General features: G+C 34.0%; 1 protein-coding gene, 1 long non-coding RNA gene and 1 other non-coding gene across 5 annotated transcripts in view; 2 read left to right on the top strand and 1 right to left on the bottom strand.

The window, feature by feature from the left end:
* LOC110263023 overlaps positions 1–3,548 on the bottom strand; it is an 8,890-nt gene extending 5,342 nt beyond the window's left edge. Inside the window, exons 1-2 of one of the 2 annotated variants that reach the window (XR_002348030.1) lie at positions 3,334–3,548; positions 3,160–3,164 (exon numbers count right to left, since the gene is read on the bottom strand). This is a non-coding gene — a long non-coding RNA (uncharacterized LOC110263023). Of the gene's footprint in view, positions 1–1,672; positions 1,685–3,159; positions 3,165–3,333 lie in introns of those variants that run through there. The other variant, XR_002348031.1, reaches the window with a different exon arrangement.
* Positions 14,966–19,528, top strand: LOC107644213 (prostaglandin E synthase 2). Of its 2 annotated transcripts, XM_021102816.1 has the most exons (7): positions 14,966–15,469; positions 16,292–16,426; positions 16,550–16,628; positions 17,475–17,569; positions 18,357–18,524; positions 18,998–19,163; positions 19,266–19,528. In XM_021102816.1, exons 1-6 carry the CDS (start codon positions 15,142–15,144, stop codon positions 19,156–19,158), a joined length of 966 nt encoding a protein of 321 aa, XP_020958475.1. In that variant the 5' UTR covers positions 14,966–15,141; the 3' UTR covers positions 19,159–19,163; positions 19,266–19,528. The 2 variants fall into 2 exon arrangements, with proteins under 2 accessions (XP_020958475.1, XP_016203508.1); XM_016348022.2 differs by having other exon boundaries at positions 14,967–15,469; positions 18,998–19,528.
* TRNAA-AGC lies at positions 21,819–21,891 on the top strand. The gene has a single exon. It is a non-coding gene; the product is annotated as a tRNA-Ala (tRNA).

The following is a 22,013-nucleotide window of genomic DNA, read 5'->3' as shown; positions in this document are numbered from 1 at the left end:
TTTTCCAAAATCTATTTTAGCTTTCAAAATATCAAAGAGTTGCAACAAAAAGATTCTAAAATCTCATTAATGAGGTTGGAAAAAATTTATGTATATAATCCCATCATTATTATAATTCTCATTTATCATCTTTTCTCATTCGATTTTTTAAAAATACCTAACCATAGTGTTAATCGTGCCACTCAATCACAGAACTCTAGCATTAGACATAAATCCTAACTCCACTACACTCTATCACCTCAAGTTTGCAATTGAAGATAATTATGGCATCTTCATTTTTCAGTAGCATTTGTTTATCTCCAACAACCTCCAAATACGCAAAAATGACGATTTTGCACTCATCTCCGACTTTCGCATCAAACGTTACTCAACCGTAATCTTTACATTCCTTTCTTTGGTGGCACGCTGTCTTCGACAGTTCTCAAATCACGATTTGATTTTTTCAACTCAAAGTCATTTCCGAACTATGATAAGTAGTGTTATTGTAAATTTGAAAACTTTAACTGAAGAAAGATAAATCAAAGGAGAATATAATATTGAAGGTAACATTGTCACTTAATGAAAATAACATGGTCATTTTTTAAAGATAAATTTTAAAGTTAAGTACGATTTTGGTTTTTAAGGTATAAGTCAAAAAAATTTTCCATCTTCAACCTTTTTTTGTGTGTACAAAATCGTCTCTAAAGTTTAACTTAATTTTAAAATCGTTATTTTTACTTAAATCTTAAAATTTATGACAAAATTACTCCTAACTAAAGTAATTATAAAATTGAAAAAAAAAAGAAAAAAAAAAGAGAAAGAGAATGGATGAGAGGGAGAAAGACAACACAAGGAAGGAAAGAAGAAGAAGGGAGAAGGGAAGGTGCCGACGATGCCAGCGAGAGAGGATGTCCGCCGCGTCGCCGTTCTACACAACTTCCTTGCTAGCTCGCAGGTCACCACTGCTCCTCGCATGTCACCTGCCGCTGCTTCGCGTCCTCGCTGCTGCTCTTCACTGCTGTTCCTCCCTAGGGTTCCAATTCTGCTTTTGATTTGTTGATTTATTAATTATATTGTTGATTCTTCTGCTTCTATTTTTTTTTGTTAATTACATTGTTAATTTGTTAATTTTCTTAATTACATTATTTCTGATTCTGATTCTATTGTTGTTATTGATTCTGATTCTATTATGATTCCATTGTTCTTCTGTTTCTATTTCTTCTGCTTCTGATATGATTCTTTTGCTTTTGTTTCTTCTATTTATCTTTCTAATTTTATGTTTATTCCAATTCTTCAGATGGTTTCTCTTTCTGGTTCTGTTTTTTCTATTTTTGATTCTATTTTTTATGTTTATTACATTGGTTCTGCTTCTAATTTTATTATTACTGATGAAGCTGTGATGAAGAAGAAGAAAAAGAAGAATAGAACCTGAGTATTTTGGGAAAGAAGGAGAAGAATATTTTAGTTCGAAGGACAATTTTAAAACCAAGTTAAATCTTAGGGACGATTTTATATGTAAAACAAAAAAGAGATTGGGGACAAAAAAATTTTTGATCTATACCTTAGGAACCAAAATCGTACTTAACCCTAAATTTTATTATGGTCTTTTAATAATTTTAATATATTTGGACTCTCTTTTAAATTAACCTTTACTAGTGGTCCTCTCCCTAGTGATAATGATTTGACTCTTTATACACATAAACTACTAATTTATTCAAATTAATAAATTCAAATAATTAAAATTAAAATTTAATTTTAATGCACTGTCAGTGTTGAACAATTTGATACGTACATCCAATTATATAACGCTATATCTGTAAGACCTGAAAAAATAATAAATAATCAATTAATTAATTAAAAGTGAGCTAAGAGGATTTAAACTGTCCGGTTTGGGATGAAAATCCAAAATTTATAATTTGGGAATTTATAGATAAAAATTTAACTCAAAAAATTATTTGGAGCGCAAAAATATAATTATTTGTGAAAAAACGCATACCGGCGTCGAAGTTAATTGTACACGCTTGGGATTGTCCGGTACTGTGTATGATCAGAAAAAGATTAGTCAAACTCACGCCATCAATAATCAGACTACACACATTTCCACTCACCAAGCATCTAGTGTGAAAAAGATTTTGGCATTGCTCTAGGCTATCTTCTTTCACCTGTAAATTCAAAGCACGTCTAACAACAAGAGATTCACCATGGATTGCATACTCCACATCACTATCAGAACAATCCTCCAAAGGTGGCAAACTATTATGATCAGAATTATCACCATGATCAGAATCAGACACAATATCATCCCCTCTAATAACCATCAATCTCCTGTTTAGGTAATCACTAGCATAATGACTCATACCATGACACTTAAAGCATTTAATATCTCGGTGCCTAGAAGTAGCAGAAGAAGAGTTAGAATTATCTTTCTTCTTTGTAACATCAAGCACCCTTAGGCTTTGTTGTGTTAGCACTATGAGACTCCCACTTTAGATTAGCATGAGATAATCCCCTTGGTGCTCTTCTTTGTTGTTGCCTCTCCACCTTCATTGCCATACTAGCTAAATCCTCCATCTCCACATAATGAAGTAACTCCACCACATCAGCAATTACTCTATTCAAACCACCTACAAATTGTGCCATAGTAACTTTAGTGTTCTCTTTTATGTTAGCAGTGATCATAAGCATCTCCATTTATTTATGGTAGTCTTCAACGGATTTGGAGCCTTGAGTCAGCTGATGTAATTTCAAATGCACTTCCCTGTAGTAGTATGAAGGCACAAATCTCTTCTTCATGAGGAGCTTCATAAGATTCCAAGTTTCTATAGGGTGATAATCATTTTGTCGTCTTGTCTTCACTAGTTCATTTTTTCTTTTGAATGGTGATATTTGCATCTTGATGGCATTGATATTGCTATCTTAACTTTTGTGTCGAGGTGTTATAATCCCATCAGAGTCATCATCCGAAGGTACATGATTCTGACGCCGATTCCAAAAAGTTCCTGATTTAGTATTCTTGGACAATGTCTGTGTCACCTCTTGCCTCCATGATTCCAATTTAGTCAAGCGATTAGTTAAGTGTTGAATGGCCCTTTGCATCAACTCCATGTCAACTAAAGTATCTTCGGAATGAGCCGTCATAACAATGAACCTGTAACAAAAATGTTATAGAAAGGACCTCACAATCACTCTCTCACGTGTTTCACTCAAGGATGGGCACTCGTGTTTATTTTTAAAATTGACTTTTACCCTCTATTGAACTTACCACTCCTGTCTTTTACCACTCTTGAATCTCTTTGATTGTTGTACTTTAGAAAAAGATAGAAACCAATAATGTGAAAAGGAACAGCAATTAACTAATGGTGGTACTCCCATGAAGATATTATAATTGTCTTCATGTGATGATTTTTCTTTTTGACCCTTAGATGATGGAGTGTAGGGTTAGATTTTGATATGTTATAAAAGTATTGTTTTTATTTGAAGTGTGGCCAAATTAATAAATCACACTTTTATACAAAGCATCTTCATAAAAAGATGTTTTTTGCATCTTCATTTGAGTAGCTCCCTTAACTAATTATAGCAAAGTAACAATAAGAAAAGACAAAAGACAAGGCACGAAAAGGAATCAACAAGAAATAATGAATGACGCAGTGAATGATGATGACGGCGACCGTTTAGGGGAAACTTTTTTTTTTTAAACAAGGTCAAAGAAGTATAAATCTAGATTAATAAGGATTAATCTAATACCTGGAATTTGATACCAAATGATACGGAACGTAACTCAGAGTAAGATAGAAAATCAAAGAAAGGGACTCCTCTACCTCAATTTGATTTCCTGATGCAACAGTTAAAGGAATCATTCTACCTCACCTGTTCACACCCAAGTTTCTCAAAGAAACTCAAAGAATTTTTATTCATAAAAATTAAGGAAAGAAAATGGCTACCAGGTTTTAGAAGGTTTTTATACCTCTTAAGTTTAAAACCCTAACTCATAAGTTCACTAAAATAAAAATGGTCAAATCATAACTGGGCCTATAACAAACAAAAACAAACTAAAATATAAACATAAAATAAATACTAAGGACGTAATGCCTATTTAATTCATCTTGATTAATGAGAGTCTTCAATGCATCTTGTAAATAGTAAGACGTTTGACTTTCCATAATCGTTAATCATTGTCTTGTCCAATTCTTGATGCATCTCCTGAACAAATGATTTAGCCATCTTTGCAAAACCTTCTTTTATTTTCTTAGTTGTTGCTCTTGTAATTGGACCAATTGGCATATGAAAGTTCTCAGTCCTTCACCCACTTAATATAACAGTGTGACTCACCCCCCATTCAATCAAAATTTCATTCATTTCCTTTGAGAGTGAGAGAGAGTCACGAAGATGAAGAGAAGAGAGAAGCATTAACATTATTCACCCATCCATTCAATTTTATTTTTCTCTCAATCCGGAGCTCTGATCGAAGACTGGTTTGTAGCCATGCGACCACCTTGACATCCTCTACATTTCTATCTAACTTTTGCGATGAGCATTCACGAGAATCTTAGCCTATTTCTCTATTTTCTATCAAATTTGAATTTTAGTACATGTTGGATTGAAGTTTGTGATTTTGATGTTTTAGGAGAAGCTCAAGCACAATCTCTAGTAAAATTTTGACCCAATATTATGTGGTACAAGGTAAATAAACTTTTTTCTTTTGATATTTTTCAATTATATACGAAAACCTAGTATAAAAAATTGAGAAATTGATATAAATAGATTAAATGGAGTAGCTTGAATGCTTGGTTTGATTTGGTACGAATTTGGGTGTGCTATTTGATTGGAGGAGGATCGGGTGAGGCTTGATTGCGTTGATTAAAGCTTGGGTGTAATTGGAGATGAGATTCAAAGAATGTGAAAACCGCCGTCAATTAAGGTACCAATTTTAGTTTCAGGTAAACATTATATAACGCCATGTGAAAACTTAGTCTATATACCCCTAAACTAGTGTTGAATTGAAATAATTGATGTCGTTGATGATAATTGTTTAGTGTGAATAATAATTAATGTTGAATGATAATGTGTTGTAGTGTGTTTATGCGAAATTGGGTTTGATAAGTAATATGTNCCGGAGGTTGTGATTGGGTAAGTCTCGGATTCTTGGAAAGTTTGGCCGAATTCATTTGAGTTATATAAGTTATGGACATGCATTGATTGGAGTTGTTGAGGGACATTAGCTTAGTGTGAATGTTTATGTTGAAATATGTTATTGAGATTGACATATAGCAAATAAAGCATGAAATTGTGTTGTGTTGATTTATCGATATTGTTTGGGAGTTGTATGAATAGAGGATTAATGATGAAGTAAGGTTGAGGTATTGATGGAAATTTGTTGATTTGATGCATGTGAGAAATTATGGTTTTGGTCATGAGAATTATGTTTGGCAAAGAATTGAGTATTTGGGTAAGTTGAGAAGGTATAAATGATGGAAAAGATTGATTGATACGGAGGTTAAGATGAAAGGAGGTTGTGGTGTTGATTTCAAAGGGAAGGATTTGAGAAAATTAGGTTTTAAATTATGCAGAATTTTGGGTAAAAGTGAGATTTTGGCCAACTTCGATGACCCATAACTTGGCGTTCGTATTTTAGAATTGAGTGAAACTTATCTTAAGTTAAAATTGGTGATGAGAGTTTTAAAACCGTCTAAGGACGAAGGAAAAATAAATTTTGTAACAAAAGTTATGAGTATTTGAAAATCAGTGTCGAAAATTAAAAATTATAGATTATGCAGCACACTAGAAAACGTTCTAATGTGTGCATGTGCACAGGGGTGTGCGTGCGCACACGAAGAAAAAAAATTTGTGCACACGCACAGAGTGGTGGGAAAGCTTGCTGACAAGCTTGTGACCCCCTGTAGCCTCCGTATGACACCCGATAATCAATTTTCAAGCTATGAATAGAGTGTGAATAAATTTAAGGGATTAAATTGAGTAATTCCCAGATAAACATTTGGTTAATCGGATGATAATGTTGTGGGGATGGTGGTTCGTCCCGCCCACGGTGAGGACGATGATGCTGTCCCGCTTACGAGATAATGAAATTGATAAATTGATAAAGAATTGGGGTTAATGAATATTATAATGATTTAGGTCAATGATTTGATTGAATGTGGTTTGAACGACTGAATTGGCAAGGACGGAGGTCTTATCCTGCTTACGCGTTTATGATTGATAATGATTATTAATTGGCAAGGTCGGAGGTTTGTCCTGCTTGCATGGCAAGATCGTGAATTTTGTCCCGCTTACGTATTGATTTGGCACCAGCACCGAGTAAGGATGATGGTTCTATCCCGTTTGTTTGTGGTTGCGGTGTGATGTGGGGATGGTGATTCGTCTCGCCCATGGTGAGGACAGTGGCAAAGTCCCGCTCACGAATTGATAAGGTTGAAGATTCTCTCCGATTATATATATATATATATATGTATGTATGTATGTATGTGAATGGGGTTATGATGAATTATGCTCTACGAGGCTAGTTAAGATTATGACTAGGATTGAATGGAATTTATTAGAGGCTTAAGATAAAAACTATCATTGAAAAGTGTAGTGGGCACTATATCCCAAAAGTGTAGTGGACACTATATCCCAGAGCAAATAGACAAGTTGAGGATAAATGATTCCTCTCTTACTGCGATAGACAAGTTGAGGATGAAGGATTCCCTTTTTTCTTGCGGTGGACAAGTTTGAGGTTGAAGATTTTTTCTCTTGTTGCATCAGGGGATTAGATAGAAGGTTGAGAATTCTCTTCGATTTATTCCCAACTGTGGTGAGGACAGTGGTTTCATTTCGCTCACGGCTAGAGGATAATTATCCTTGTGATAAATGTAAATATAAAGAATTATGATTCCGATTTCAATTTTGATTATAATTGATTGTGATTATGATTGAAAAGTGTGTCGGATACTATATCCAAAAAGTGTGCCAGACACTATATCCCTGATAGCACATTTCTCTCTGGTTGTAAGGTAGAAAGGCACACTCTTTTGTAATTCTTCCTGGATAAGGTGGAAAGGCAACACTCTCCTTCATTTATATTTCTCTTGGGGATGCACAACCGAGAGACCATGTCTAATTTTGCTACCGAATGTGTCGGGTCTGCCAGTTTAACCGACAAGTGAGCTCACAGCTAGTAGGACAAACATGCATCATGTGTATTTATTTATTTTTATTTGAGTGTGCATAATTGTTTAGTTTGCCTACTTGTTTATCTATCTGCTACATGTACTACTTGAACTAATTGCACTCGATTGTGATTGACTTGGATGTTTTGTTTATATTTGATTTTATTGAGAACTTGAGACTGGAAATATAAGATGGATGATGTGTTGAGATTGATGATTTCAAATCGTGGCCAAGTTTAGCGAGTGGTAAATGTTAGAGATTGAGATGATTGGAGAATAGGAAATGTATTATGGTGGTGTCATTTTAATGCCGATGAGTAAGTTGTTTGATTTAGAGTTCTTAGTCTGTAATTGTGAGAAAATTATTGTTACATTAAGAATTTTGTTAATGAACAAGTAAGATGATTAACTGAATTATAATTAAACTTAAAGTACCTAGTAAAGTTTTTCCTTAAACAAATTAGTTAAACTCTAGGCTTGAACTTCTGTGAAGTTGGAGATTTAGGATTGTAGAGTGGGTTCATGTTTCTTTACATAGTCTTTTATTTGGAATTGCTACCCTATTGGAAACCTTCGGGTTCTCACCCATTGTGAAAATTTCTGTTTTTCAAATACAGGGCGTAAATGCACCTCACTGTGTGTGCGGGATTCTCTTTGATGAAGTGAAGAAGACTCTTTTGGATTTATTTTGATACTTTGTATTATTCTCCACTTTTGGAACATATTATTGTATATTCCTCTTAAAGGCTTGTATTTTTGGAGAAACAGGATGCTATTTTGTATACTTTCTGGTTTTGTAATATTCTAGCCGGTATTTTTTTCGCAATTCGAGACTAGTAACTACTATGTATCCTATTTCCGAACTTATATATATCTGTTTTGTTTCTGTATACGACGTTTTCTTGCATTAACATGGTTTGATTGTGATTAACGGCTGTCAATTGTTTAAAAATTTTCTTTAAAGGCTCCTAGTTATATTATTATTCTTCAAAGTATTATGTATGTATCTTTCTTTTAGGTGTCGTAATGTCTCACTACCATTGATTTACAATTTAAGCGTAAAGCTCTGTGTGGTAGGGTGTTACAACATCAATAAAAATAACGGTAATGCTACATGTACAAATATTTTTGCAACCAAATCCAACCAAGTTGGCTCAAGTCTAACGAAAAAAATGCGTACTTATGTCACCACTTCTCCTTTTTCGCACTTTTGCAACACACATTTTTTGTGAAAAACACATAAATTTATTGATACATACAATACAAAAAAATTTATACATAATACAAAATAATATAAAAATTTTTGTATATACCACATATTTGCATATAACTTAGAAATTCTTGTTACGAATGTATTTTGTTAGTTGGACGAGTCAATGTTTTTGAATATGTGGTTCTTAAAAAATTTATGTGCTACACACTAAAATTTCTGTGCTATGTACTAAGATTTCTGTACTATACACTAAAATTTATGTGCTGTGCGTATTTTGTTGGTTGGGTGCCACCAAAATTTCTATTCTATGTACCAAAAATTCTATATTTTGTGTATTTTGTTGGTTGAGTGCCAATGTTCTAGATATTTTATTTTTCAAAAACTTTTTATACTCTAATTTCTTGAACATATATAGGAGAAAAAGAATATGAAGACGTTGATGATAATGATGATGATGATAATAAAAAAAATACGAGAAAAAAATTGAGGAGAATAAATTAAACAACAACAAGACGACGACAATGATAACAAAAGTGGAGGAAGAAGAAGAAGCAGCAGCAGCAGCAACACCACGTATGTGAGAAGGAGAAAAGACGTGACTTGGTCAAAAAAAATGCTTAAACGTCTAATTTATTGTAAAATTAAGTATAGGGTTAAGTACTTTTTTCGTTCTTAAGGTCCGAGGCCAAAATCAAAATCGTCCCCGACTTTTTTTTGTTATTAAAATCATCCTCAACATTACAAAACATTATAAAATCGTTCTTTTGAACATAATAATTTTTGAAATGACACAAATACCCTTTTCCTATTATTACTAATTACCCCAGTCCCATCCACCCGTTACCCCCACCCCTTTCCCACAGCACCTAAAACAGACAAACTGAAACAAAAAAAATGAACAAAAGAAGGAGAAAAAAGAAAAGGAAAGGAAGAAGAGGGAGGCGACGGCGGAGAAGAGGGCGGCCTTCTACGGCGAGGAGACGTCAGCAGTTGCTTCGTTAGGGGGATGGCAACAGGTCAGAGTCGGGCGCTTGGGTTGCGTAGTGTAATGGGGTGCTCGAAATTCTGTTCGTTGGGGTCGTTGTCGTCGTCGCCGGCGAAGAGGCCTAGAGAACGTGCGACACTTAGTCAACAGAGCTCTGGGCTCCCTTCACTGTGTCCCTCCCTTCGCTAAAGGTGCTGCGCGTTGGGAATAAGGTTTTGTTTGGGTGCCATGAGTATATAGTGATGCTTTTCGCTAGGTGCCCTATTCTTGATAAATTAGTGTTAGAATCAACCTACAGCAATGCATGTGGAGGACCCGTTTATGCCCGGAGAAGTTCAATTTAATTTGAATCATTTGGTGAAAGCTATGATTGGGTTATCTTGGTACAAAACCTACACTAAGTCTATGTTCTTGATAATCAATTTCCTCTCCAATGTTTGATGCCTTTCAATTTTGTCCTCCACGGTTGAGGTGTGGTGTTTTTTGTTTCTGAACTTGGATTTCTTCAATTCACTCTATTGAAGTTTGATTATTTTAGAATGTGGAAGTGAAGTTTTATGTGATGTGTGGGGCTTGGGGGTGACTGTTGAAAAATCACCTTAATTTGAAATTTCTGTGGATTTATTGTGATTGTTGTTGTTGTTGAATTGTTGCACAAAGAAAACGGTTCAGGTGGAAAAAAAAGGATTAGGGGTAGTGGGTGGGTGGTAGTGATTTAGAATGATGAATTGAAAATAGAGAGAAAGAAGATGTGCTGGTTATGGTGGAAGTGGTGATGGCAATAAAGAAAGGGAGGAAGAGATGTGTAGCAATAGTGATGATGTTAGAGGTTAGTGGTGAGGGTAGGGAGGGTTTTTCCATTTTTGTTTAAGGGAAAAATTGTCCAAAAAATATTGTTTATGGACAAAAGGACAATTTTATAACGTTGAAGATGATTTTAATAAAAAAAAAGGTCGGGAACGATTTTAATTTTGGCATCATACCTTAGGGACAAAAAAAGTACTTAACCCTTAATTATATTTTACATTGATTGCATGAATGATTATAAAAAATAATATAATTAGACAATTATCTAAAATATTTTATATTATCATTACATCAAATTAAATTCTTAAAATTATTAATAATTATTCTCCACATACAAGTATTTTACCCATATAATTCATGCAAGTCCATATATTCTATTTCACGTCAGACGTGCGTCTTCTAGCACGTCAATTTCACGCGCCTCCTAATTTAACAGATTTTTCAATCAACGCGTGCACGTTTTTCTTTGTGCCGTTACTACACGTTCCTCCTCCTCCTCCTCCTCCTCCTCCTCCTCCTTTTTTCATTGGAATTTCTTCTCCTCCTTTCTTTTCCTCCTTCTCCTCCTTATCTTGTTGTTAAAAATAATGAAATAATTCAAGTTTAGATTATCAATTGAACCAAAAAGAAATTGATTATTGTTTTAAATTCAATCAAGTAGTTGAGGTGTTCTTCGATTCTAGTTAATTTTTTTATTAGTAGTTTATGATTTTGTAGGTGAATAATGTTTCATCGTTGATGTTCTGAATTGAATGTAATGTAAAATTTCTGCATTGAAGAAAATATTTTTCTGTATTTGCAGTAAATTTGGGTGTAACACGAAAATATTTGGGTGTAACACGAAGATATTTGGGTGTATTCTTTAAGAATTTTCTGTGTATGTGTGCTGATAAATTCTGTATAATTCAAATCTCTTCTTCTCCCTCCTCCTCATCTTCTGCTTTTTCTTCTTCGTTCTTCTTCTTCTTCTTCATCATCATCATTATTATCTTCTTTTTCTTATTCATCTTTTTTTTTCTTGTTTTATCTTCTTAAGTTTCTTCTTGTTTTACTCTTTTAACAAGAATAAAAATAAAAAAAAATCAAACAAAGAAGAAGAAGAAGCATATAATGGTACAAAATTACTTGGAAGATGATGAAGTTACATTCGTTCAACTAAAAGAAAGAAAGAAATAAGGAAAAAAAGAAGAACAAAAAAATACAGCATTAGAGGAAACATTTTTCTGTATTTACAGAAATTTGGTTGTAACATGAAGATATTTGGATATAACACGAAGATATTTGGGTGTATTATTTAAGAATTTTTTGTATATGTGTGCTGATAAGTTTTGCATAATTCAAAACTCTTCCTCTTCCTCCTCCTCATCTTCTGCTGCTGCTTCTTCTTCTTTTTTTCATCATCATCACCATCTTCTTCTTCTTTTTTTCTTATTCATCTTTTCCTTTTTGTTTCACCTTTTCAAGTTTCTTCTTGTTTTACTCTCTCACCAATACCACCTCCTCCTCTTCCTCGTCTTTCTCCTTCTTTTTTTATTGAAATTTCTTCTCCTCCTTCCCTTTTCTCCTTCTCCTCCATCATCAGTTATCTTGTTGTTGAAGATAATGAATAATTCAAGTTTAGATTGTCAATTAAACCAGAATGAAATTGATTATTTTGAATCCAATCAAGTGGCTGAGGTGTGGTTCGATTGTAGTTAATATTTTCGTTGGTAGTTTGTGATTCTGTAGGTGAATAATGTTGTTTTTGTTTGTGAAAATTGTTGTTCATCGTTGATGGTTTGAATTGAATGTAATGAAAAAGTTCTGCATTAAAGAAAATATTTTTCTGTATTTGGGTATAACACGAAGATATTTAGGTGTAACACGAAGATATTTGTGTGTATTATTTAAGAATTTTTTGTGTATGTGTGCTGATAAGTTCTGCATAATTCAAAACTCTTCTTCTCCCTTCTCCTCATCTTCTACTTCTTCTTCTTCTTCTTTTTCATCATCATCATCATCATCATCTTCTTTTTTTTTCTTATTCATCTTTTTTTTCTTGTTTTATCTTCTCAAGTTTCTTCTTGTTTTACTTTTTTAATAAGAATAAAAACAAAAAAATCAAACAAAGAAAAAGAAGAAACACATAATAGTACAAAATTACTTAGAAGAGGATGAACTTACATTCGTTCAACTAAAAGAAAGAAAGAAATAAGGAAAAAAAGAAGAAAAAAAAATTACAGCATTAAAGGAAACATTTTTCTGTATTTGCAGCAAATTTGGGTGTAACACGAAGATATTTGGGTATAGCACGAAGATATTTGGGTGTATTATTTAAGAATTTTCGGTGTATGTGTGCTAATAAGTTCTGCATAATTCAAAACTCTTCTTCTTCTTCCTCCTCCTCCTCATCTTCTACTGTTTTTTCTTCTTCATGTTCTTGTTTCATATTATCATAATTCTTCTTGGGAGGAAAAAATCAAACAAAGAAGAAAAAAGTACATAATGTTGGAAAATCAGTAGAAAGAGAAGGAGGAAAAAATGCAGCAACAACAACAGTAATAAAAAAACGACGATGAAGATGAAACATGCAAAGAAAAAGGAGGAAAAACGCAAAGAAGAAGGAGAAGAAGAAGGGAGAGGAGGCGGAGGAACGCGAAGCGCGCTATGGATACCGTTGAGTAGCGCGCGTGTTAACACGCTCGTATGGGTGAACGTCTTTTTTGTTGAGTTTGGCCCAACTTGTATGACTTGTAAACCAAAATGACTTGTATGTGTAGTACTTCTGAATTATTAATACGCATAAAATTATAAAAACTTATTGTGCATATTTCAATTTTTTTTGGGTGGTGTTATGCAAATATTTCATGAGAGAAAAGGTAGTAAGAAAAAGAGAAAATGACAAATAAGTTCCTGACCTTTTTTTCCATGGACATTTTAGTCTCCAAGAATTGGAAATACATTTATGTCTCTAACCCTTCCAAAATGCGGAGAAATTTACCCCTCCGTTGAAGTGACTCTGTTAGACCCGACGGAAAGTCTGATGTGGCTCCCGTGGCACTGACCTGGCCGTTACGGGAGCACACGCGGCATGTAACTTTTCAAAATAGGACATATTAGTCCTCTCACACCAAAATGTGTAGCTTTTTAAAACAGGACATATTAGTCCTCCCACACCAAAACGATCCCGTTATTTTTATGCTGGCATTGTGCATTGTATTCTTTGTACCTGATTCTCTTTATGTAAATAACTGATGGATTTGCACTCCAATTAGAACCTTTTGTATATCTTCAAAGCAAAGAAAGCTTTTTTACTTATGACATACTCCCAGATCGTACCATGAGCTATCAAAACCTCTTCATAGAAGTATAAAGTTGTGTTTTCATAAGGTCAAATGCGATATCAAACCAACCAGACTTTAGTCCAGAATTTTGAGAATTGAGACAAAACCAGAGAAGGTTACATATTGAGAGAACAATTAAAAGGTGAATACAATTTGATACAATAGATATTTTATACAGCAATAAAACTATAACCAATCAGCCAATCACAACTCAGTTACTAATCTCTGTTAACAATTTCTAACTAACCCCACAAAGGAAGAATCTGATTTGAGAAGACTAATACAGTTGCTTCCTCAACAAATTATCAAATGCCAAAGACTAATACAGTTCAACCAATTAAAGCAGAATTTACCCAATATCAAGCTTCACTAATTGGCAGAAACAAACATCAAAAGCTACCAGAACTATTTCAAGAAATTTTAACCAAATGCTTAACCACCTTAAAACAAAGTAAAAAAAGAAGCTAAGTTGAACTCAATCAACAGTTGCAGAAGCTATATAAAAAATATGAAACTTTGAAATGAAACATGGAATTATAGTTGAAACTTCACACTTCTGAAAGAGCAATCAAACCCTTGGAAACAAAGCGATAAACAAGAACACCAACCCTAACACCATCGGAGAGAGCACAAGTGTGCAAAACGTCAATAACGAAGAGCTTCTTCGCTTTTTTGAAGAATGCCGATTCTTTCTTCTACCTCCTCATGTGAGCCATCACAAACACCGTCTCCTTCTACATAGGCAAGTCTATTACGACGTTGTATCGAGGTGAGTTCGCTATTATCCACGGCACCAGGTCACGCTCCTTCGCAAATCCTAAACCTAAAACGGCGCGAAGGAGTGAGAGAGTGCGATTGGGAGGGACTAGAGTGTGTTAGGGTAAGCGAGGGAGTGGAAAGGGAGGGGGATGGTGTGGCAAAGAGAGGAGGGACAGCGTAGGTGGTGGTGGAAGAGGGAGTCAGGGGGTAGGAGGTGGTTGGGGTTAAAGGGGCATGTGATGAGGTCAGGAGAGGGAGGAGTAACTTGGAGAGCAGTGTTGGAGAAGGAGAGGAGGCTGTTGAGGGATGTGAAGATGGCGGGGAGATGGTTAGAGGCTGAGGAAGGAGTTGGAGGTGGCTGAGAACAATGACCCACTTCACCTACTTCACCGTTTCTGTGCATTCGAAGAATTAGGACTCATAAATTTAAAAGATTGGGGGTCTGGGTGAAACGGCGTCGTTTTAGTGTGGAAGGACTAAAAAGTCCTGTTTTAAAAAGTTACATGTCATGTGTGCTTTCGTAACGGTCAGGTCAGTGCCACATCAGATTTTTCTGTCAAGTCCAACAGAATCATTTCAACAGAGAGATAAATTTGTTCGCATTTTAGAGGGATTATAAATATAAATGTATTTTTTAATTCTTGGAAATTAAAATGTTTGCGAAAAAAATAGTAAGGACCTATTTGTCATTTTCTCTAAGAAAAATTAGTGGAAGAAATTTTGGCACGCCTAGTGTTAACTAACACACTGTAGCAGCCAAAAGCCATAAACCCTCTCGAATCTTACGATCTGTTCCAAACACATAAACCCTTTCCTCAGTTCTCATTTCTCAGTACTCAATTAAGAAAAGAAAAAGGAAAACAAAATAACGAAAAATCACAGATCTTATCTCCGAATCCCAAACTCATCGCTATGAGAAGGATTACCTCCTCCGTACTCCTCCGGACCTTATCCGCCGCTCGAGGCGAAGCCGTCTCCTTCTCCGTCCCCAACCGTTTCCTCCAGGTAGCTCTCTATGGCAGCAGTGCCGGCGGCGCCAGAGCTCACCGCCGCTGGTGGTTCACCTACGGACCTTTCGCCGGGGCATCGCTCGGCGTCGCCGGGGCTCTGGCGACGGCGGTGGCCACCACCTCGGCTTATCAGGAAGTCTTTGCCAAGGAGCCGCCGCCGCCTGAGGCTCTCCCGAACGACGTCGTTCTCTACCAATACGAGGCTTGCCCTTTCTGCAATAAAGTCAAAGGTCTCTACACTTTTTTCTTTTTTTCGTGTCTTGAAATGTTTTTAGGGATTAGAATGCTGACTTGGTGTTTGTTCAGTTGGGTAGCGTTGGGTTTTAGGAGTTTAGGTGGCTGTAATTGTAGCCATTACTTGCATTGCTTGCTGTGAATTGCAAATAATCATTTTTTTGGCTTCGATAAAACTGCATCTCGTTGATCTGATTCGAAATTATGGAAACTGGATTTGGATCATCTAAAGTGAGGATCATTGTACGGTGAAACAATGAGCTGTTCTCCGCTATTGGGTTATTTAGTGAAATCCACATCCAATGTAAATTATTGATACGATGGTGGATCCCTCGCATTTTTGGGTTCCAGTGATTTTCATTTTATGGAGTTTTAATTCATAAGAAAACAATATTTGTTTTGGTTGCTGATGAACTGGAGAAGCAGGAATTGAAAACTTACCTGTCTGGAAATTTTTTGCTGGAACCATTAAATGTATGTTTGGATACTGCATTCATCTTCGAAACTTTTTTATACAAGTTTATTATAAAATGTTTCCTGAGTTTTAGAGGGGGAAGTTAATCATTTCTTCGGAAACAATCAAATCCATACACTACTTAAGTCACATTGCAAAGGAGCATTACTTGCCTATTAAGACCTTTGATAAATGAAGTTACTTTCTAGATTGATTTATCTCACATATAATTGTGAATATGTGCTACGATATTGGTCCTTATTCTTCCCGGCATCCTTATTTCTTTATCATTGTAGTTTCCTATCATTGAGCTTTCACAGCATTTTCTTAGTTACCGTTGCTGATGCTTTGCTTGCTTGGCCAGCATATTTGGATTACTATGATATACCTTACAAAGTTGTGGAGGTCAACCCGCTCAGTAAGAAAGAAATTAAATGGTCTGAGTATAAGAAGGTGCCAATATTGATGGTAGATGGTGAGCAGCTAAATGACTCTTCAGGTATTGGACATTTCCCCTGAAAATTGGCTGTTAAGTTTTCTCATTGACCTATGCGGCTATGCCCACTGAATGAGACACTTCGGGTTTTTTCACTAAGTTGTTTTGTACCTGTCATTTTGGCAGCTATAATTGACATGCTGGGAGAGAAGATTATGTCAAAGAAAAAGGCAGGTGAGGATGACGAAGAGACAAAATGGAGGCGGTATGATTTTCCTCCTCTTCATCCCGTTTTAGTTTCCAATCAAACATGTCTCTAATGAATCATAAGTGGTGAAGTAACAAGCACCATTTTCAGTAGTTCGATTGAATAATGTTTTCCCCTATTTTAGGAGGTTGTTTATGACACTTTCATTTGCCTAGAATATGGAAGTGATGACTGAAAGAGAAAGCTTTCTACCTTCCTTTCCTTCCATATGCTATAGGGTTGATGTAAAAACATGTAGTAATTTATAACATTGCACTTATTATCTCAATGCAAATTTGTTCTGCTAACAAGTGTAAGAAATTCTGGGCACTTATTATGTGAAGACAATATAGAATATAGATGAATGTGTTGTTCTCTTTCCTTGTATGCTTCTAATTCTTAAGATTTTTTCTCAAATTGGTAGTTTGATTTCAGTCATTGTACTTGTTTCTTAGGGTTGTGCGTGCTTACAATTTATTAAATCTCTTTAGGGGTCATATATGAGTCAAGATCTAGGATTTGAACTTTTCTTTTTGGTTCCCCTGATTAGTGTAGTTGGTTTAGTATCCTGATCAGTCTCATTCTTTTATGTAAGAAAGGTCAGGTGTGGGATTTAGGCATTAGTTCCTACGAACTTGTTTCTCGGTTGCACTTCTTTTTAGTAAGATGATCAATTTAGCATCCAGTGTCTGTAGTCGATAAATTGCAATATACATCAGTATAGGCAACTTTGGTCATTATTGCTAAATTGAACCTGCTATAGGAGACTCATACAGGGAGAAAAAATATATGGAAATGATTAAATCGTATTTTTACTTGGCATGAGTCTACTATACTAATTATCTTTTCCTGTTTCTGATACAGGTGGGTTGATAATCATTTAGTACATGTTCTGTCACCAAACATATACCGAAATACTTCTGAAGCACTCGAGTCCTTTGACTACATCACGAGCAATGGTTTGTGTTGATCTAGTTACATAATTGGTATTCAGTTGAACATATTTCAAAAAGTTGTATATCTCACCACTAAATTTTGTTATATAAAGTTATCGATATCTCAATAAAGCATGAATTTCAGTCAAAGTCTATAGTTGGTACTTGTAAGATGTGGACATCATATGGAGTGCAGAAATCCAATACCAAGCATGACAGGATGCTTCTATAAGAAATGAAATTATTTGCTACTTTCATTACCCTGCTTCTCTCGAAAATGTGGCAATTTTATTTGAACTTAGGGTTTAGGGTTTAGGGTTTAGGGTTTTGGGCAAGTCATTTTTTAGATGTAATTGTGCAATTTTTATAAACTGGGATGCTTTTTATGATTGAGCATGCGGCTTTAAAAAGACTCGGATGATATAGAAAAATATGAGATGTAGATAAAATAAGGAGATGCATACAATAATACAAAGTTACAAAGAGATGCATCATCTCTCTCTGGTGTTGACTTTTACAACAGTTCATTGATCAGGTGTCTTCGATTGTGGCTAAAATGATCACAGCTGAAGATTTTCCCTTTTACTTTTTAAATCCCTTTGCCTCTGCATGTACCTTCCACACATAACACTATATCAAGGAAATAATTTGTTTTTGGATAACTCTTTGCAAATGTTCTGTCTGCTTTCTGCTTCTGCACATTATGCATGCAAATTATTCAAAGTTCTATCTTTGGCCATGCTCTATTCAAGCCCCTGATTTCTGATTGCCTAATGTGTAGTAATTTATTTCAATTTTATGTATATTGTAGGAAATTTCAGCTTTACAGAGAAAATTACTGTTAAGTATGCTGGAGCTGCAGCTATGTATTTTGTGTCCAAGAATCTGAAGAAGAAATATAACATCACTGATGAACGTGCTGCTCTTTACGAGGCAGCAGAAACATGGGTAGATGCTCTGAATGGCCGGGAATTTCTCGGTATGTACTCAACTTTTGTGTCACAGAAACCTATTATAATGCAAGAGCAAGCATTCACAGATCACAGTGTATCTGTGCATGTTAAACTGAAGCCAGAGATCCCTTTCTATCTCAAAATTTTTAGTTTTAAATTTCTTCTCTAATATTTTAGCGTCAACAAGAAAAAGTGTACCAGATTGGTTATGGCTTCATAATATATATCCTTGTCGTGCCAAAACATTGATCATGAACTTATTTATATACAAGTTTCATTTCTATGCGTTATTGATATAAAACTCCTCAACACTAACATGGTCCGGGACTTGTATATAACTCAAAAGTTAAAATGAAACCCTTGTATACCTTTTTTTATATTATACCACAAATTTAAGTCTCCAGCATGTACTTGAATATACTGTTTTGCCTTTGGTGATTAATCATTATTGCATTATTTAGATATGACCCCATGACTACTTTTCTTTCTTTTTCTTCAGGAGGGTCTAAGCCTAACTTAGCTGACCTGGCAGTGTTCGGGGTTTTAAGACCCATTCGGTATCTGAGGTCGGGAAAGGATATGGTGGAACACACGCGGATTGGTGACTGGTACTCGAGAATGGAGAGTGTTGTGGGAGAGTCTGCCAGGGTTAACGCCTAAACTAGGTTCGTAATCTCGGATTCAAATACTTAATTTTCCTTGCTTCTATTACTACCGTCTTGGTTTTACCTCAACTTGTTTGAAGTGAAGACATTTGGGTTTCTCAGTGAACATTTTTTGGCTCGTCAGGAAGATACTGCAATGTGGTGATAGTTAAAAACTAAAAAGAATGTAAAGCAAATTTTTTGCTGGAGTATTGATTCTTTAGAAAACTGATTCATAATTTCATCTGTTATAGTTGCTATTATTGTAAAGATCTAGCTGTATCAGGGAATAAGGCAATTATCTGTTGTACCCGAGATTGAAACTTCGGTACTGATCATAATACGCAAAGGGACATCAAGTAAATATTTAGTTTGATGTTAGTCAATTAATATACCACAAATAATGAGACCTGAATATTATAATATATATTATATGATGGAATTTCTAGACAACCAAATCAAATTTACGTACTTTGTACGTTCTTCTTCTTCCTCCTCTTTTCCCCCTCCTCCGTTATCATCTTCATCATTATCACTTCCTCTTCTTTCACCTTCTCTTTTTCCTCCTCATGATCCTTCATCATGTCATCGTCATCATCTTTTTTTTCTTCTTCGTCGTCGTCGTCATTGTTGTCGCCTTCTTGAAAAAAAAATTGAAGTATTCTATTTTATGTGTCATCCTCTACGCAATTCTTTTTTAACGTTGTCGTCATCGACTTCTTTCAAAAAAGAATAAGAAAAAACTGCAGCACTCTATTTTAAGCGTCACATTTAAAATATTCCGGTGTCAGAATTAAAATTTTTTATGTCATAACTAAGAAAATTTAGTACTATTTTTCTTTTATATATTTTTTTAAACAATTCTTTCTCCTCCTCTTCCTCTTTTTCCTTCTTCCTTCTTGTTTTTGTAGTTTTCTTGTTTCGCACTCTGCGTAATTTTTATTGTTTCACCTTTTTAGAAGAATTAAAAAAGTAAACAAAAAAACACAAAGGAATATAAAGAAGGAATTATGTGACTTTATTCTGCTTTTTGGTTTATCTTTAGATAATAAACACAAATTTTTGGAAAAAAAAAACACATCTTTATAATAAAAATACAAAAAATTCTACACGAAAAGAGGAAAAAAAAAGAAACAACAAAAAATTTATAGCATTCTATTCTGTGTTATATTAAAATTAAAAAATTTTTGTATTATAATTAAAAAATTTTGGTATTATATTTTTATTTTATATATATTTTTTAAACAACTCCTCTTCCTCCTACAAGTATACAACTATGCATTTCCTTAACCTTTTACAAATCATGATACTGATAAAGTAACAGACAAATTTTTATTTTAAACATAAGGTCTACGTGTTGAGTGTATAACATAAAATTTTGAAGATAGATTATAGTGTTATTTTTATTACACTGAACTGCAAACTAACAATTTTTAGTGTTCGTTATTTTTATATTTATATTATCAACTATTTTAATAAGTACAACTAAACTGCATTTTTTTATTGGATATGATTAAAACATAAATATTACATTAAAATTAAATAATATTGACTAATTATCTTAGCTTGAATTAATTCAAAAGAAAACGTTGTAAAGATCGAACACAAATTATAATTTTATCCAACATTATTATAGTTATTTGTGGATTTTATAATACTATTAAAGTGAATGCAAAAGTGTATTGAGTTATTACTTATTAGGCATAAAATTAATCGTAATAGTCTAAAATTAAAAATTAGAGATAGTATTTCTTTTCCTATAAATCAAATTATATGAGAGTAGTTTGACGTCTTTCGACTATAGTATAAAGCGCTCATTGGTTTTTATATTTTGAAATAGTCTAGCACACCCATCTCCAATAAATTATCTTTAAAAGAATGCAATTGTAAAAACAAATGAATAATCAATTTGTTTCATGTTTTTCTTAAAAAAAATGGAAGATACTTTAATCTACAATTTAGAATTCAACACATGTGATGCTTTAAATAGGAGAATCTTGTTAATTATTGTGAGATCTATTATAAAATATGAATTGAATAGTGAAGATGACATTTAATATTAATTAAAAGGAGAATTTTTTTTTAAAGTTAAGAGTGAGACTCAAGCCCGTAATCTTTTAAGTGAGTATGGAAAAATTATGCTATTTGAACTATAATTTTTTGACTAAAAAAAAATTAATTATAAGAGTTATTTTGTTTATTATTATAGAAATCGTTACAAGAATTAACATTAAGGTTGAAAGAAAAAATATATTTAATTTCATAATAGAATTACATCTAATTAAAAGTATTAGAGAAACAAATTTATATTATTTATGTTATATCTTTTATAATAAAGATAAAAATTAGAATTTTATGAAAACAAACTTTGATATAAATTATTTTTTTATTAGTTTAATATGGCATTTTTTATTTTTTATTTCTAACCCCCTTTTTATAAGATTTTTAGATTTGTCATTGCTTATATAGATATAACAATTCAACATAATCTCCATTACTCATGTCTTTTTTCTTTTCTATTTTGGGGGAGTGGGGGAGGTGAGAATTGAATCAAAGCTTTCAATTGCATTAAGATCTAAATAGTTTGTATGTATACTTGATTTTTCACATAAGTTGGATCCACTAAAGGAACAAAAATTGTGAGAACATATTAAACCATCGAAGAGATGTCAGCGTGGGGATGTAGCTCAGATGGTAGAGCGCTCGCTTAGCATGCGAGAGGTACGGGGATCGATACCCCGCATCTCCATTTTTCTCTTTTGGTAAAAATATAAAATTCTATTTTTGGGACTGGAGACCATCTACCGTGTTGGCCCTTGTTAAAAATAAATATCCTAAATTCTTATACATATTTTGAGTATTTTCTCCAGT

Source organism: Arachis ipaensis, chromosome B05 (assembly GCF_000816755.2).
Source record: "Arachis ipaensis cultivar K30076 chromosome B05, Araip1.1, whole genome shotgun sequence".
Taxonomy (NCBI): Eukaryota; Viridiplantae; Streptophyta; class Magnoliopsida; order Fabales; family Fabaceae; genus Arachis; species Arachis ipaensis.
This window is presented reverse-complemented; position numbering and strand designations above follow the sequence as displayed.

Coding starts and splice junctions, on each gene's coding strand:
- LOC107644213 (XM_021102816.1), top strand. CDS start 15,142: ATGAGAAGGATTACCTCCTCCGTACTCCTCCGGACCTTATCCGCCGCT. Junction 17,570..18,356: donor TGACTACATCACGAGCAATG/GTTTGTGTTGAT, acceptor TGTATATTGTAG/GAAATTTCAGCTTTACAGAG. Junction 18,525..18,997: donor GAATGGCCGGGAATTTCTCG/GTATGTACTCAA, acceptor CTTTTTCTTCAG/GAGGGTCTAAGCCTAACTTA.